The sequence below is a fragment of the Meles meles genome, chromosome 11 (assembly GCF_922984935.1).
Source record: "Meles meles chromosome 11, mMelMel3.1 paternal haplotype, whole genome shotgun sequence".
In the NCBI taxonomy this organism is placed as follows: domain Eukaryota; kingdom Metazoa; phylum Chordata; class Mammalia; order Carnivora; family Mustelidae; genus Meles; species Meles meles.
Window position 1 is genome coordinate 48,992,326 of NC_060076.1, and position 17,116 is coordinate 49,009,441.

The window sequence follows — 17,116 nt, forward strand, 5'->3', positions numbered from 1 at the left end:
TCAAAATGAATTGTGTTGTATTTTGAATGTTATTTTTCTTCCTTGGTTCACCTTGCCGAGCAGTGGGCTCATGGATATGACAGGAGCTTGAATTCTTGTCTAGAAAGCTTATTCCGTGAACACAGCAAATAGGGCTGAGAAAACCTCTTGCAGCTTGACAGCTGGAAGACGAGAGGAAGCTCGTCAAAGCTCGTATTTCTAGCACAGTACTTATTCAATGAACAATACTTAAATTCCTATCGTGGGCTGGAAACTGTGCTAATGACTGAGGTTACAAAGCTCAGACTCAAAAGGTCTAATCTTCTGGAAGAGACAGAAAAAATAAACCATCAGTTATAGAACAGAATGATAAGTGTTCTAATGAAAATGCTGTATTTTCACAGAGCCATGGGCATGGGGGGTGGGTTGTGAAACGGAGAGAGATAATCAATTAATTGGTACTTTAAGATGGTAGATGGATATAGAAAGATATTGAAAGAATTGGACAATGGGTTAAGGGCCAGAGACATGCAGGGATTTGGAAGCAAGAGCTAGCCAAAGAGTTGTCAAAATTGGACATTTTATGAAAATAAGTAAAAACTAGGAATAAAGTCAAGTTTCCCTGCTCACAAGAGGTCTAGAAATGAGAGATGGGAAAGTTACTCTAGACCTTGAATGTCCTGGCTACAACTCAGAGACCAGGAATGTTGTTAAATTCCTTAACACAGGCCAGGAAAAGAGACCTCTCTGTGCCCAGTTTCCTTATCTGTAAAATGAAGGTAATAATAGTACCACTCTTATAACTGGGGTGAGGATTGGTTGCTTTCATTTAGATAATGTGTTCAGAATGATACCTGGCACTTAGTATGATTACTCCCTGATGTTCCAGGTTTGTGGGCAGGAAGAAGAGGCAGTTCCAAGAGAGCTGTCCAGAAGAATTTGTATGGCCAGCTCAACCACTGCACAAGGAGGATAAATAGTCATTCTCGGGGATGACTGTGCCAAGTGTATCTCAGGACCCATTCCTACTCACACACACACCGGCTGTCTACTAGCATACACCTTTCCTCCATGGCTTTCCTCACTGTGGTTCTGCCTTATATTCAGGATCTAGAAGTTTCCACCAGAAGAATCCTCTGCCAAGATTCCCATGCCCTGGACTCAACCAAGCCCCCAGGGCCAGAGGGAAATCCTAGCCTCCTTTTTCAAATTCAATTTGGCAAGTTGCATTTTAGTTTCCTTTTCACTTGTTGCAGCAGACTCGTTATTTTTGCATTCCCTGTTCATTATGCAATGGCAGATGATGAAATAAAACTAAATTTAGCTGTAGGTTTTAATTACGTAGAGGATTTTGCTTTGGGCTGTTTCACTTTAAAAAAGACCCAGGAACTTGAGAGACAGGAAACTCTGATGGAGTCCAGACAGTAAGACACTTCCCAGGTGTTAGCAGAGGGAGGGACGGGAACTTACTCAACTGTTATTGTAAATGTGCTGCCCATTTAGTTCTCTTCTCAACGCCAAGTAGGCCTGGCATCATCCGCCCCTGAGTGGTCATGAAAGTTAAAGAAGTCAGGCTTAGAGCATTGCAGGGTATCTAAAGGGAAATGTAAATCCAGGCTTAAAGCAGACTGGCAGTCAATCAGAAGCAGTGGGAGTCATGGCAAACGGGAGACTCTGGGTGGGCAGCCCCCATGTGTCCCTGGGCCACCAGCGTCTTGATGGGTGTGGCAGGGGGACGCATAGTGTGGGACCCTCTGGTTGTGCTTGCATATTGGAGCAGGGATGCAGTTAGCAAGAGCTAGGAAGGACCTTCAGCAACATGGCCTTGTCCCAGAGGGATCCCAGATGACCAGGAAGGAAACTGAGGAATGAGTCTAGTCAAAGGCCTGTGACAAGATGTTCAGGATGTGGGAAAGGGAAAGAAAGAGAGAGGAATCTGAAAAGGGGCACTTAGATCTCAGCAGCATGTTCTGCCTGCTCACACCAGCTTGGTGGCCTGAAGGTAGTTGGCTCCCTCAGCAGCTGCTGGCTTGTGGTCACAGGGAAACCCCAACTCCAGCCTGGGGCACGAGTATGGGCAAGAAGAAGGAAGCAAGTGACAGATTCTCCCCTCACCCCAAAAGCAGGCTTTTGTTGTTCTAAAGGTAAAATAGGAATTCTACCAGTTCCCGAGTAAAATGTCTTCAGTGAAATGAAAACTTTTGGTGAAATGACTGACCATGCATTTTTATATTGTTGCAGAGAATATTCTTTTTGAACCACGTTCTTCCTCATTTCCTCTATCCTCATTACCTCCCATTCCTCCTACTTTTTCAATGGACTTCTCTCCAAGTAGACCCTTACACCACAGTTCCTACCCAAGGCCAGGAAAAAAATCACATTTGTTTTTCTCTGATTCAAAAAGAACAACCAATAAAGAGAAAGGACTCATGTTTATAAACCCATAATACTTCTTCAGTTAGCCACCCAATGGGTCCTTGTAAATATTACCAACATCAGCTGTTTTGAAATGTTTTGGCCTCAAGATCCACTGACATTCTTAAAAATAATTATTGAGACCCCCTAGAGGGATTATACTTATGTGGGTTACATTTATTGATATTTACCATGTTACAAATTAAAACTGAAAGAGTTCTAAATACTCATTGTTTAAAATAGCGAAAATAAGCTGATTACATCTTAACATAAAATATATATTTTGAAAAATAATTACATTTTCCAAAGCAGAAAAAAAATAATGAAAATATTTTAAAGTTTTGCATATCTCTTTAATGTCTGGCTTAGTAGCAGACAACTGGGTTCTCATATCTGCTCTGAATTCAGTCTGGTGTGATATGTTGTCTGTTTCAAATCTTTGAATGGAAATCCAGAACGGAAGATGAGGAAACTTGAAGACTACTAAAAAAGTGTCTGGGAACCCCAGATGTGCTCAGACCACACTCTGAGAACCACTTACACACATTATCATCACACAAGATTGAACGGATACTTACTGACCACAGTGAGTTTGAATTACTATTCTTTTCTGCCTGTTTTCCAATTCTGCTTATTTTCATTATAGTCCAAAAAACCGAGCAGTTTGGGAAAACACTATACTCTTGTGGTTGATATTGTTCAGGATGCTCAGCTAAAAGTTTTAGGTAAGAGTAAGCGTTCATTTACAGCTTTGATTCCTGTTTACTAACCTTCTTTCGTTGTGAAATGTTAGCAGTTGTTCACGAAAACTCACAGAAGAGTAAAAATGTTAATAATTAAAGCAAATATTCATGTAACCACCAGCCAATAAAAATAATCAAATTTCACAACATTCTAGAAGCCTCACCACCATTACCAGCCAGTTTGCCCCTCTTGGATATAACTCCATCTCTCTGTACTAAAGGTAACTGCTATCCTGAATTTTATGGTGATCACGGACTTACTTTTCTTTATAATTTTACCTTGAATCATCCAGTCTAATTTTGCCTATTTAAAAAAAAAAAAAAGATTTATTTATGGGGTGCCTGGGAGGCACAGTCAGTAAGCATCTGCCTTCAGCTTAGGTCATGATCCTGGGGTCCTGGGAATGAGCTCCTTATCAGGCTCCCTGCTTGGCAGGAAGCCTGCTTCTCCCTCTCCCACTCCCGCTGCTTGTGTTCCCTCTCTCACTGTCTCTCTCTGTCAATTACCTAAATAAAATCTTAAAAAAAAGAAAAAAATATTTTATATATTTATTTGAGGAGAGAGTCAGGGGTGGGGGTAGTGGGGGGCAGAGGGAGAGAAAGAATCTCAAGCAGACTCCCACTGAGCACAGAGCCTGGGGTGGGGCTCAGTCTCACAACCCATGAGATCATGACCGGAGCTGAAACCTAGTCTTAAGCTTAACCGACTGAGCCACCCAGGAGCCCCTTGCTTATTCTTAAACTTACATAAAGTGAATACGTATTCTTCCGAGTTTAATATTTTCATTCACCATTATGTTTGTGAGAGTTAGCCTTATTTTTAACATATAATTGTGGCTCTTCATTTTTGTTATTTATGATCCTGTCATATGCATAGACTACAATATATTTATCCATACGACCTTTAAGGGATATTTCAGATGTTTCTAGTTTGGGACTATTATGTATAGTGCTGTAATGAACATTCTTGTGTATATGTTCTGATGCATATCTGTAGGATTTGTTCCCCAGGGTAATTCCTGAAAGTAGACTTACTGGGTCATAGGCCATGCATATTTTCAGCTTTGCCAGATAATGTCATGTTTTCCAAAGTAGTTGGACAAATTTACACACTCAGCAGCAGCAGATAAGAGTCTTTGTTGGTTTATATCATTATCATACTTGGTATTTCCAGTCCTTTAACTTTTTTTACATGCATCCAATGTATTCATTTATCTAAAAATCTGAAAAATCAATAAAAAACTTTTAGGCATAGTATTTACAAAGTTGTCCAGATACAAAATCAAAATTAGTAACTTTCACACATATATATGTGGGTGCACATATATACGTATATATATATGAAAAAGTAATGAGTTAGTCCCATTCAAAATTAGAAAGTATAGTGAAAAAAATTTTGTTCTTAGGAAATAAAGATTAAATATGTTGGAGTAAGAAAGAATGTGTAAGACATAGAATCAAGCCAACAGGAAAAAACTTACTGAAAGACATTTTGAAAATAGCCCAATAAAATCCCAAGATAGACTGGTCTTCTTTATGAACTGATTAATAAATATTTGCTGAATAAATATTTATTCAATAAATGAATGTGTGTTTCTCAAGAGGAGGCTAGCATTGGTGGCCTAGCAGAGTTTGATTTCCCTTCTTAATGATGCTTAGTGAGCTTAATGCTCACCCTACCACATGCTTAAATGTTCTTTGCTCACCTATGAAAAGAGCAAGCGAGAGAAGTTGCTTAATCCTCATTAGTGGTCAAGGTGAAAAAAAATCAGTCTCAATCTAAGAGAAAAGACTATGGGGGTGCCTGGGTGGCTCAGTGGGTTAAAGCCTCTGCCTATGGCTCAGGTCATGATCTCAGGGTCCTGGGATCAAGCCCCCCATCGGGCTCTCTGCTCAGCGGGGACCCTGCTTCTCTCTCACTCTCTCCCTGCCTCTCTACTTACTTGTGATTTCTGTCTGTCAAATAAATAAATAAAATCTTTAAAAAAGAGAGAGAGAGAGAAAAGACTATGTAGTGTTTTTCATTGGTTGCTGGCCATCTTACTTGAATCCAAAAATGTAATTGTAGGCTCATATTTAGAAGCCAAGAGAAAGATGAAGATAACTTTCCCTGTCGATTCTGTTTTATTTTTTAATTGAAGTCCAGACTTTATTCAGATTTCCTTATTTTTTACCTAATGTCCTTTTTTTGTTCTGGGATCTCATTCAGAATGCCACTACATTTAATTGTCATGTTATCTTAGGTTCCTCCTGGCTGGCTATGACAGTTTCTCAGTGGTAGACTTTATATGATATTGTCAGTGGTATTATTTTTTAAGTTTCATTTCCCATTTTTTTGTTGTTGCTAGTATAAAAGGAGTTGATTGCTTTGTAATACTGAGCTTGTGCTCAGTGATCTTACTAATTTTGTTTTTTCATTATCATTGTTTATCTGTAGATTCTTTTGTATTTTGTTATAGATAATGAAGTAAAATATTTGAAACAGCAAGAGATTTGAACAGACTTTTCACAAAGAAAATATTCAAGTAGCCAATAAACATGAAAATGTGCTGAACCTTATTAATAAACAGGGAATACAAATTAAAAACATAATGAGATATCACTAGACACCGCTAGCATGGCTAAAATTAAGAAGACTGCTAACATTGGGTGTTGGTAAGAGTGTGATCCAAATGTACTTTCCATACACAGAGAGTGAGAATGTAAGTGGGTGCAAATATTTGGGAAATATGTTTGATATTATCTGTTAAATCTGAACATATGCATATTCTATGACTTGGTTACTTCATCCTGTTCATATACCCAAAGAAGTGCATATCAGTGAGCTCCGAAAGAGGCATACGAGGGTTTTCATAGCTGAGTTAATTATAATAACAAAAAACTCGGGAAGAAAAATACCAAAACATTCATCAGTAGTAGAAAGGATAAAACACTGTGGCATTTCTGAGTAGATATGATATATTCGTGTGAATTAATGAACTCTAACTGCACACAGCAATATCAATGAATCTCACCGACATCCTGTTGACTGAAAGCAGCCATTTATACAAAGTTGAAAACCCAGCACGATAAGGGAGCTCAAACGCAGTAGGGACTTCGTTGGGGGAGAGTGGAATAATGATTGCAAGGGGACAAGCAGGGTGTTTCTGTCCTATGGGTAATGCTTCCGCCTTCACTTAGTTTGGGGTTACAAAGGCGTGCAGAAGATTTTATTTTATATTAATTTGTTGAGCTGCATACTTAAGATTTGTGCATGATTTTCTATATATATTATATAATTTTTTCCCAAAATGAGGAATGGGGAATTTTCCCTTTTATCCATGAAAATACTCTCTTACTGTCAACTTTGCTGCCCTTTCCAGGTTATCACTGAAAGGGTTTGGGGGTGCTTAATTTCTGTTTTGCCACTGTTCAGGCACTTACTGTTAACTTTCCATCTTATCTAAGTTATCATTTTTTTATATGGCCCTTTTCCTTGAAAAAAGAGTTGAAGAGATGATAAGACAGCTGTAATTTTGATTTCTGGATACATATTTGTTCTGCATAGGTAATTTATTGAATCAAAAAGAGGAAGGACCTCTTCCTGTTTGTGAGGTTTATAGAAAAGCTCCAGGGGCAGCTGGGTGGCTCAGTTGGGTGCAACTCCTGATTTCAGCTGAGGTCATGATCTCAGGGTTGTGAGATCCAGCCCTGCGTGGGAGGGGCTCCCTGTTCATTCTCTGTTCCCTGAAGTGGGAGTGCGCTTCACCCTCCCCCTTTGCCTCTCTCCCTGCACGTGTGCCTGCTCTTTCTCTCTCAAATAAGTAGATAAATCTTTAAAAAAAAAAGGGAAAAGAAAAAGAAAAGCCACTCCAAATTGAAATGATGATTTCAAATGGTTAGACCTGCATGCAAGTTTTGCTTTCTGAATGTCAGCCTGCCTCTCTAGAAAACTTCACTAACCAGAAGAAACTGGTACAGGGACAGGAAGAAATTGTCTGCACCACAGAAAGCTGGTGGGAGAAAATGTGTGCAGAAAACCAACAAAAAACCGACCTCCACACAGGGCTGACATGAAAAATGGCTTCAGATCAGAGAGGAAAAGCTGTTGGAAAGGGCTGCACATTCATCCTTGCAACGGAGGTATGCGTTAGGCCACTCTAAGATGTAGATATCCCTCAGTGAGACAAGGGTATCTGGTTCTTGTGATAAAGCTATATATATTAGAGGAAATGAGGCAAAAACAAAGACTGTGTCTTACAAAGGAAGAGACTTTAACCCATTCATGGGTATCCGCCTGCCACCACGGGAGCAGGGCTAGAGAGAAGCTTCATGAAGGCGACTGGAAGACAGGGCTAGACCAGAAGCACCACATGAACACAACAGCAGGAACTGGGAAGAGGACAAAGGGAAGAAATTTAAAAAAAAAAAAAAAAAAAAATCCCTTTTTATGATTCGGCATCCAACTCTTTTCTTCAATCCCTCATATGCCTTCATTTCCCACCTCCACAGCCACGAGAGCCTCCAGGCAGGGCCTCTTCCTGCCTCTCCCACCCGGGGCCACCTCCAATATTGCTGCCCATTCTGCCCAGGACAAAACTCCGGTCTCCTCTCTGCCCCCAGATCTCTTGAGTTAAGTACGCATGCGCCACTCCTGCATTCAGGAGCCTCCACAATACATCCTGAGCTCATTTTCCACCTTAGCCCCCCTGATGCCTAACACATAGCCTTGTCCAGAACTTGAAGCTCCTTCTCCGGCTCCTTCCACACTTGTAGGGGCTCCCGGCCCTGCTCACTCGGCCCCTCCATCGAGAGCAACACTGGGCACCGTGGCAGGCACTGACCACGGCAGGCCTGCTGGGAACCGCACGAGTCCGGACTGAGCTGTACTATGAATGTAAAAATGAGCTTCATATATTGAGGGCAGTATGAAAAGAAGAATGTAACTACCTCATTATAATTTTATATTGATTCTGTGTTAAAATGCTACTATTTGCCTATGTTATGTTAAATAAATATACTATTAAAATTAACTTCACCTTTTCTAAATGTTTCTTTTTACTCTTTTAAGGTGGCTACTAGAAAATTTTTTTATTTTATTTTTTTTAACTGTCAAAGATTTTTATTTCTCAAATTACCTTTGTTAGTATTCTATGCAGAATGTATTTTATTTTTTTTAAAAGCTTTTTTTTTAATTTTTTTTATTTATTTATTTGACAGAGAGAGAGATCACAAGTAGAGAGGCAGGCAGAGAGAGAGAGAGAGGGAAGCAGGCTCCCTGCTGAGCAGAGAGCCAGATGCGGGACTCGATCCGAGGACCCCGGGATCATGACCTGAGCCGAAGGCAGCGGCTTAACCCACTGAGCCACCCAGGCGCCCCTTTTATTTTATTTTTTTAAAGATTTTATTCTTTTATTCATGAGAGACAGAGAAAGAGGGAGGAAGAGGGAGAAGCAGGCTCCCTACTGAGCAGGGAGCCCCATGTGGGACTCCATCCTAGGACCCTGAGATCAGGACCTGAGTGGAAAGCAGGCACTTGATAGACTGAGCCACCCAGGCACCCTAGGAAATTTTAAATTGCAGATGTGGCTCACATTATACTTCTGCTGGATAGCATTGGTATAGAATGCCCTCTACCCTATCGCCTTCCCCATGATCATCACTCCTTCAGGCTCACCACTTGCCTCCTTATCCTCCCCATCAGCTGTAATTCCTTTGTCCTTTGAGTGCCACCACTGCCACCATGATTGGCACCCTGTATCTGTCTGAAGGCACTGGCTATTGTCTTCTGCACTGTATTTTAACTCTGGTATATGGAAAGAGCACAGGTTTGAATGCAGTCCACTCATTTGATTAACTGTGTATCTCACACTGTTTAGCCCTCTTTGAGCCTCAGTCTTCTCTGTAAAATGGGAGTAATGGTAACCCATCTCCAATGTTTACTGTGAGGATTGCGCAGAGAATGACAACAGAGGAACTGCTCAATTTGTGGTAACTAATACTACTGCCACTTACCGCCACCACTATTATTCTAGATTATGCTCTCTCTGATCACAGAGGATCAGAGGCTCTTGGATGTGGGCAGGATAAGGAGGCCCTCTGCCACACCTGAGGAGTTCAGCTTTACCTAAGAGTGCAAGTCATCCTGGAAGAGCAGGCCCCAGTGACCAGATTCCTTGGATGACCTTCATCCCCTGAGTGCAGTGGACTATCTCTAGGTTGACCGATCCCTGCGACTCCTTGCATTGGCCTTTGTAGTGTGAGCCATGATGATTCCAGTCTAATTCAGAGACAGTTTTCAAAAAGCAGAAACCCTGAAGAATGACTTAATGATGGACATCACTGGGCATTTGAAAGTGGAACAGCTGTGGGATTATTTTGCGTTTACCAAAACTCATTGCAGAGAACGCAGAAGATGGCAGAGGTTCTGTTCTGACCTGGCATGTGAAGGTCGAGAGGCTGGGGTGAGTGACATTGGGGCAGAACAACCAGAAAGGCTGGGGCTTACTGGCTCTTCCTTAGTGTAGATTATTCTCGAATGAAAGAACACACTCACCGGTGAAAAACTAGAAAGCCACACAAAATAAAAAAGAAAAACTACCACCCTTTTGTTATACAAGTCAAACATAACCACTATCCAAATGTGAGTATATTTCTGTTACTACTTTTTTCCTCTACATACTTTTACATAGCTGTGTTGTATGTACACTTTTATATTCTCCTTTTAACATAATGAGTGCTTTTTATTTTCTAATGACACAGTAATGTATGTTCATTATAAAAAAATTTTAATGTGAAGGGGCACCTGGGTGGCTCAGTGGGTTAAAGCCTCTGCCTTTGGCTCACGTCATGATCTCAGGGCCCTGGGATTGAGCCCCGTGTCGGTCTCTCTGCTCAGCGGGAAGCCTGCTTCCCCACCTTTCTCTCTGCCTGCCTCTCTGCCGACTTGTGATCTCTGTCAAATAAATAAATAAAATCTTTAAAAAAAATAAAAAAGAAAAAAAAGTTTTAATGTGAATAAAATTAAAGTTAAAAATTTAATAACATTTTTATTTATTTATTTGACAGAGAGATCACATGCTAACATGAGGATTAGAAAGAAGAAAAATTCTGGGGAATTTTTCCCAGACTGAGAAGTACCTCAGTTTGTTAAGTCTCTGCCTTCAGCTCGGGTCATGGTCTTGGGGCTCTCTGCTCAGTGGGGAGCCTGCTTCCTCCTCTCTCTCTGCCTGCCTCTCTGCCTACTTGTGATCTCTCTGTCAAATAAATAAATAAATAAAACCTTTAAAAAAAAGAAGAAGAAAATTCTTTCCCTTTTCTCTTTTTACCTTGGAACCATTTGTATGTATGTTTTTTTCCCTTGACAGAAGATATCTGGGGAATAGAATTGTTATACATTCTCATACTTTGGTGCATTTTATTTGCTCTAACAACTTTTGAAAAAACAACCTTCCCCATTGCATAAATTTATACTTCCATTGACTGTATATTAGAATACCCATTTCCCCATGCCCTTTGCAAATCTTATTGGTGAAAAATGCTTGCCTCTTTACTTTTGATTTACATTTTTACTAAGAAATGTGAACATTTGAACAGATTTTCATGTCTTTTATTGGCCATTTATATTTCTTTTCTTATATATGAACTTCTGTATGATAGCTTTCTATTCAAGGGCTGCTTGCCTGTGAAGAAAATGATCCCTTTCTCACTGTACATCGTAACAATGTTTTTGATACTGCTCTTCCCTTTTTTTTCTTTTTTTATGCTCTTCCTCTTTGACTTTGTTTTTTTGCCATTCAAATTTATAACTTCTTTCTAGTCATATTTATCAATATTTTCTTTTAGAGTTCCTGGGTTTTATATCTTGCTGAGAAAAGTCTTCCTTACTCCAATGTTTAAAAAAAAATACCCAAGTTTTCTTCTAGATTTTGATCATTCTAGCTCTAATCTGTTCCATGTAAGTTATATGGACTATATAAATTGTACCATCCTTGGTTTCCTGAAGATAACTCCCTTTGGCCGATAGACACTATTTTTTTATGTACTGTTGGACTCTAGTTGCTAATATTTTCCCCCAGATTAAAGTTTTTCACCAGTGCCAGATTTTCCCCAAACTTCTAATTTCTTAAGACTCTGTTTTTTTCTGTAAAATTTAGAGTTTTTTCTCTTTTTTCTAATTATTACCTACATATATTATTTCTTGGTTTGTCTAATTCTGATTTATAGTGTTTTGTATCATTTCTTAATATTTTAAACTCCTTTGGTAACACTGTTAAAACTTTGATCTGGTTTGTGTGCATGCAAAATTCCTGGAATATTTTCATTATCTATACAGATATGATTTACTCCTCATTCACTTATTTCTTTCTTTTTCAATATTTTTTTATTAAAGATTTTATTTATTTATTTGACAGACAGAGACCACAAGTAGGCAGAGAGGCAGAAAGAGAGAGAGAAGGAAGCAGGCTCCCTGTAAAGCAGAAAGGCCAATGCGGGGCTTGATCCCAGGACGCTGGGATCATGACCTGAGCCGAAGGCACTGACCCACTGAGCCTCCCAGGTGCCCCCATTCACTTGTTTCTAATAATAACTTTGTCTGACCTCGATCATAATGCTGTTCTGTTGCTGGATTTTATAGGCAATTATTTTTTCTAAACTGTTAGATGTGGTTTGGTAGTTTCTCTAACTTCACAGAGCTCCCTCTTGTGTTGCTTTTGTCAAAGTGCTCAAAAACATGACAGCTTGCTTTCTGAGTGGCCCATTCCCAGACTGGTCTGATCTTTCTCTTTCCTTGCCTCTGTTGTTTCTTTCCTGCTCAAATGTACCCCCTCCCCCCCCGCCATCGTGTTCAAATTTGATTCCACTTCTAGCAGTTTCTCCTCAGTGGAGGGCCCTTTCCCAAAGGGAAGCTGTGCCCAGTTGGTTTGAAAATTATTTGTATCCTAGACTATTGCAGTGCCTTTCAGAATCTACTGAGGGCCGCCCCCCTCATACTCACCAGCTGTTGATTTGAGCAAAATCCCTTCCAGTTTCAACTCTTGTTCTCAAATCAACCCCAGGTGGCTTTCCAGTCAATACGTCTTGGTTATATTAGGGCTCTCGATTGTTTTCCCCTGCTTTCTCCCACATAGACGGGGCTACCAGATAGGTCCTGTGACATTTGGTAGTTGGTCCTCATCTGCTTGCATTCTGTGGTTCATGTCAACCAGTCTTATGTCAAACGGGGTTTTGGTTTCTACTAATAGCAATGTATGTTTTTGCATGGGAACTAAGGGATATTCAAAATTATACTACCACCTCTGCCATCTTTCTGGAATCCCGTCCGCCTGATTTTGGATTGTTTGCTACTTCTTTTCAACCCTCCATCCTCTTAATTCATTTGAATGAATACCACTGGTATCTTTCCCACTCCCCCAGTTTAGGAGGGAAGATAAACTGCTTCCTCTCCACTCCATTTGGAAGGCATTGCATCAGCACAGTTCAAGCACAGGTAGTTTTGTTTAGGAACACCTCAGACATGACCAATAGATACTCTCTCCTTGGAGAGCTGATTACATACAGCCAACAAAGAATAAAGAATAGGAATGGAGGAATATTTGGGAGATACATTGAGCATACTGTAAAGATCAGGAGACAAGAAACTTATTGGTGAGGGGAAACCTGGAGCTCACAGTTGCTCCTAGTTGTTGTTTTTTTTTAAGATTTTATTTATTTATTTATTTATTTATTTATCTGACAGACAGAGATCACAAGTAGGCAGAGAGGCAGGCAGAGAGTCGGGGGGAAGCAGCCTCCCTGCCAAGCAGAGAGCCGGATGCGGGGCTCAATCCCAGGACCCTGGGATCATGACCTGAGCCGAAGGCAGAGGCTTCAACCCACTGAGCTACCCAGGCACCCAGTTGCTCCTAGTTTGCAAATACACATATACCCGGATACTTCCGGCCTCTACTTCAGTAGAGGTAATTACAATTCTATTACAATAGAAGTAATGTCCCTGTACATTAAGCGCATATAGAAATCACCATAACCCACAGAACTGATGGAGCTTTCTGTAAAATGATGGAGAATTTCTTTAGGCATTTGAATCCACTGCTGTCAGTAAATGAGATATTTCACACAAATGAATTCATTCTCCACCACTAGTTCCCTAGTCTAAAACTTTCATAAATCCCCTATCTATTCTGTCTTCATCCATAATGTACTCCTCCCATTACTTACTGCTTTAACTGTAGAGGGAGTATTTTTTCCCCAGAATCTAATCGACTTATTCCACCTTGCCTAAAATCTTTCCATGGCTTCTGTTGCTCTTAGGATTAAAAACAACAACAACAATAATCCACAAAACTTATTGGCTAAACCCTGTGCTATCTGGCTTGCACTAGCCCTCTGGCCTCATCTCAGACCATTGCCTGACCAGTCTCTGGAAGGTCACATTGGCTTTTGGTCAAGTTCTTTGCCCTTACCATATATCTTAGCACCACAGGGCCTTTGCACATGCAGTTCCACCTGATCTTCCTTTTGATTTCAGCTCCACTGTCACTACCTCAGGGCAGTCTTCTCTGACCTCTCCTACTACATATATCCCCATATAGCATAGGAAGTCATGGTACTATGAACCTCTCCTCTGTAACATTGTCACCCTTGCATTTTACTTCTGTGTAATTCTCTGTGTAACTCTCCTAATTCATTATACAATCCATGAGAGTGAGGATTATAATCTGTAGCAGCTCAGCTGAATTCTTTGCACTCAGTGGGGTTTTGGTAAATTCAGGTTGAAAGATAATGCAAGGTTTTCTGAAAACTTAAAAGTTACAACTTTAAATATCATAATTATTATAAATTTATTTTGTATTGAAACCTTTAGAAATATATGCCTTTCTGTTCACATAAGCAGGATGTAAAAATCATAATTTTTTAAAGATTTTATTTATTTATTTATTTGACAGAGAGAGATCACAAGTAGGCAGAGAAGCAGGCAGAGAGAGAGGAAGGGAAGCCCCCCGATGTGGGGCTCGATCCCAGGACCCTGGGATCATGACCTGAGCTGAAGGCAGAGGCTTTAATCCACTGAGCCACCCAGGCGCCCCTAAAAATCATAATTTGATTTTTACTGATTCTTCTCTTAAAATCAGTTTTATACTCCAGCAAAAAAACCCCAAAAAAACAGCCTTAGAAGTATTAAGAACCGTGTGTTTCTGTCTATATAAGCAGGATATAAAAATCATAACTTGATTTTTACTGATTCTTCTCTTAAAATGTTTTATAGTCTGGTAAAAAAAAAAAAAAGAACAGCCTTAGAAATATTGAGATAGAATCGTGTGTTTCAACAGTAACATCCTCTGATTGCTTGACTTTTTCTTCCCATTTTCCTTCTAGACCTCTTTCTAGAGTTGTCTGCATGAGAATAGAAAATCAAATGTTTAGATTTGTTAGAACTATGTACGATGGTATGTATTTGGAACTACATAGTTCCATAGTTAGAACTCTGTACTATGTAACTATGCTAAAATAGTTCCATAGTTAGAACTATGTACTATGTAACTATGCTAAAATAGTTCCATAGTTAGAACTATGAACAACAACAGATAACCCTCTGATTGCTTGACTTTTCCTCCCATTTTCCTTCTAGATCTCTTTCTAGAGTTGTTGTATGCATGAGAATGGAAAATCAGTGTTTAGCTTTGTTAGAACTAAATACGATGGTGTGTTTGGAACTACATAGTTCCCTAGTTAGAACGATTTACTACGATCTACTGCTAATTTAAATGACATAGGAAAACTGAAAGGGAGAACTGAAACTGGGAAATTCCTCTGAAAGAGAGCGGACCTCTGTGTATATAAGGCCACACTCATGGAAGAAGGGCATTCACACTGCAGACTCTTGAAGCCTTGTCTTCAGCACCTAGACCATAGCAGGCAAGACTCTTCCTCTTTTCATCATGACCAGCAGGTGTATCCTCCAAACTGCTCTCCTGGTGTATTTCTCCACCACGGTTCTTGCCATGAACTATGACTTGCTTCGATTCCAACTAAGCAGCAGCAGTGTGGAGTGCCAGGAGCTCCTTCTGCAGTTGAATGGAACTTCTAAAGATTGCCTCAAGGACAGGATGAACTTCAAGATCCCTGAGGAGATCGCGAAATCTCAGCAGTTCCAGAAGGAGGACATCGTATTGGTCACCCTTGAGATGTTCCAGAAGACCTCGGATATTTTCAGGAGAAATCTCTCAAGCACGGGATGGAATGAGAGCATTGTCGAGAACCTCCTTGCCACACTCCACTGGCAGAAGGAACATCTGGAGGAAATCCTGGAGGACATCATGCAGGAGGAAAACTTCACCTGGGACCACAGGACCCTTCTGCACCTGAAGAGGTATTATCTAAGGATCGTGCGGTACCTGAAAGCCAAGGAGTACAGCGTCTGTGCCTGGACAATAGTGCAAGCAGAAATCCTCAAGAGCTTTTTCTTCCTTGATAAACTTACAGATTCTCTCCTTAACTGAAGATCTCTCAGCCTGTGCCTCTGGGAATGGACGATGTTGACAAGAATTTTGGGCATTCTTCAACTCACAGAGGCTCTGTAAGTGACTGACAAGCAAGATACTGTTTTTGAAACGACAAAGATTTTAACTTTTAAAATTAATTTATGCATTAAGTTATTTTTCTACTTGAACTTTCACCCTGGAAAATAAATTTTTTTTTTTATGAAACAGAAGTCAACATAGCAGTTTTAATTTCAAGTTGATTTCATTAGGCCTGTATATAAAATTACAGAGCACCTACTAGATGTTCTTTGTAAAATGTGCCTGCAAAATCGTATAGGTTCTGGCCTCTGCCTTCAAGGAACTTAAAATCCAAAGAAGCCATGTGGAATATGTAAAATGATAGATGATAAGGGGAGGCAAACCTTTTAGGAGAATAAATGGAACAACCTCTTCGGAATTAAAATGAAAGAGGCAGGCAGGTGGCTCTGGAATTAGGACAAAGGGTTCTACTGCTTCTATGCTCCTACTCTGTGCCCTCAGGCTCTCTGACCCTAAAGTTAGAATTTGACTGGCTATCAGGGCAACTAGGGGAATATTTCAGCTCTTGGGTTTGCCCTAAACTCATTCCTGTTCTTTGTAGGATGTTCTGCTTGCCCCCTTCCGCAACCCTGCAGGATTTTAAAATATTTATGTGCCCCCGTAAGCTAAGGGTGAGAAGTCACGGTACGCCTGTGGCAGTGTTAAGGAGCACTCCTTCCCTCGTACTCTTCCTGGACAGCTAAAATGTATGTGTGTGTCCGTGGAGTTGGGGGTCTCTGTCTCTTCCTGGGTACAAACACCATAGGGAAAAAGAACTCTGCTTTAGATCTCTGCTTTCTGGCTAGGTTTTCTCCCCATTTTGTCAGAAAAGCAAGTTTTCTCCTGGTCCCTGCTGCCCTGGTCATACAGAATTCCATCATCTGCTTTTCCTGATGATCTGCATCTCTGAACCACACATCCCCTGAAGCCAAATCTGAAACAGGTGTGGCAGATAGAGTCATTTCTGTCAAGTGGAAACCAGGAAGCATGCAGGAAAGGGAAATTCGGATGAGATAGTGAGGTCACTAACTTTTCTCAGGGATTACACTGAGAAAATACAGTTTTCCTAGGAGCTCCTCCAGGCATCTGGCCCCCCTGCACCAATTGGCCGGGTTTCTGTCTTTGTACTGAACCCCTCGGGAATTTACAATATTATGGCCTTTCCTGTCATTAGCTGCCGTCCAGACACTGCATCCCTGTATGTATGTAATTGGAAATAAGTCCTCCTCACAATCACCTCTCAGGTGGGCACAATTACATTATTGCTGTTTTACAGTTCCAGAAACTAAGTCTCAGATTTAAGAACTGCCCCAAGGTCACCATAGCTAAACGCATGGAGGTTTAAAAAAGTACAAAGGGCCAAATCATATAAGACTTTGTTCGTATCTAAGCATTTTCTCCCAGAGCAGTACAGAAGTCCGAGTTCCCTTTGAGGGCGTC

At 40.5% G+C, this 17,116-nt stretch overlaps 1 protein-coding gene across 1 annotated transcript; it reads left to right on the forward strand.

Moving 5' to 3' along the window:
• Positions 1 to 15,055: 15,055 nt before the first annotated feature.
• IFNB1 (interferon beta 1) lies at positions 15,056 to 15,616 on the forward strand. The gene has a single exon (XM_046023914.1). The coding sequence runs from the start codon at positions 15,056 to 15,058 to the stop codon at positions 15,614 to 15,616; it is 561 nt and encodes a 186-aa protein (XP_045879870.1).
• Positions 15,617 to 17,116: the final 1,500 nt, after the last annotated feature.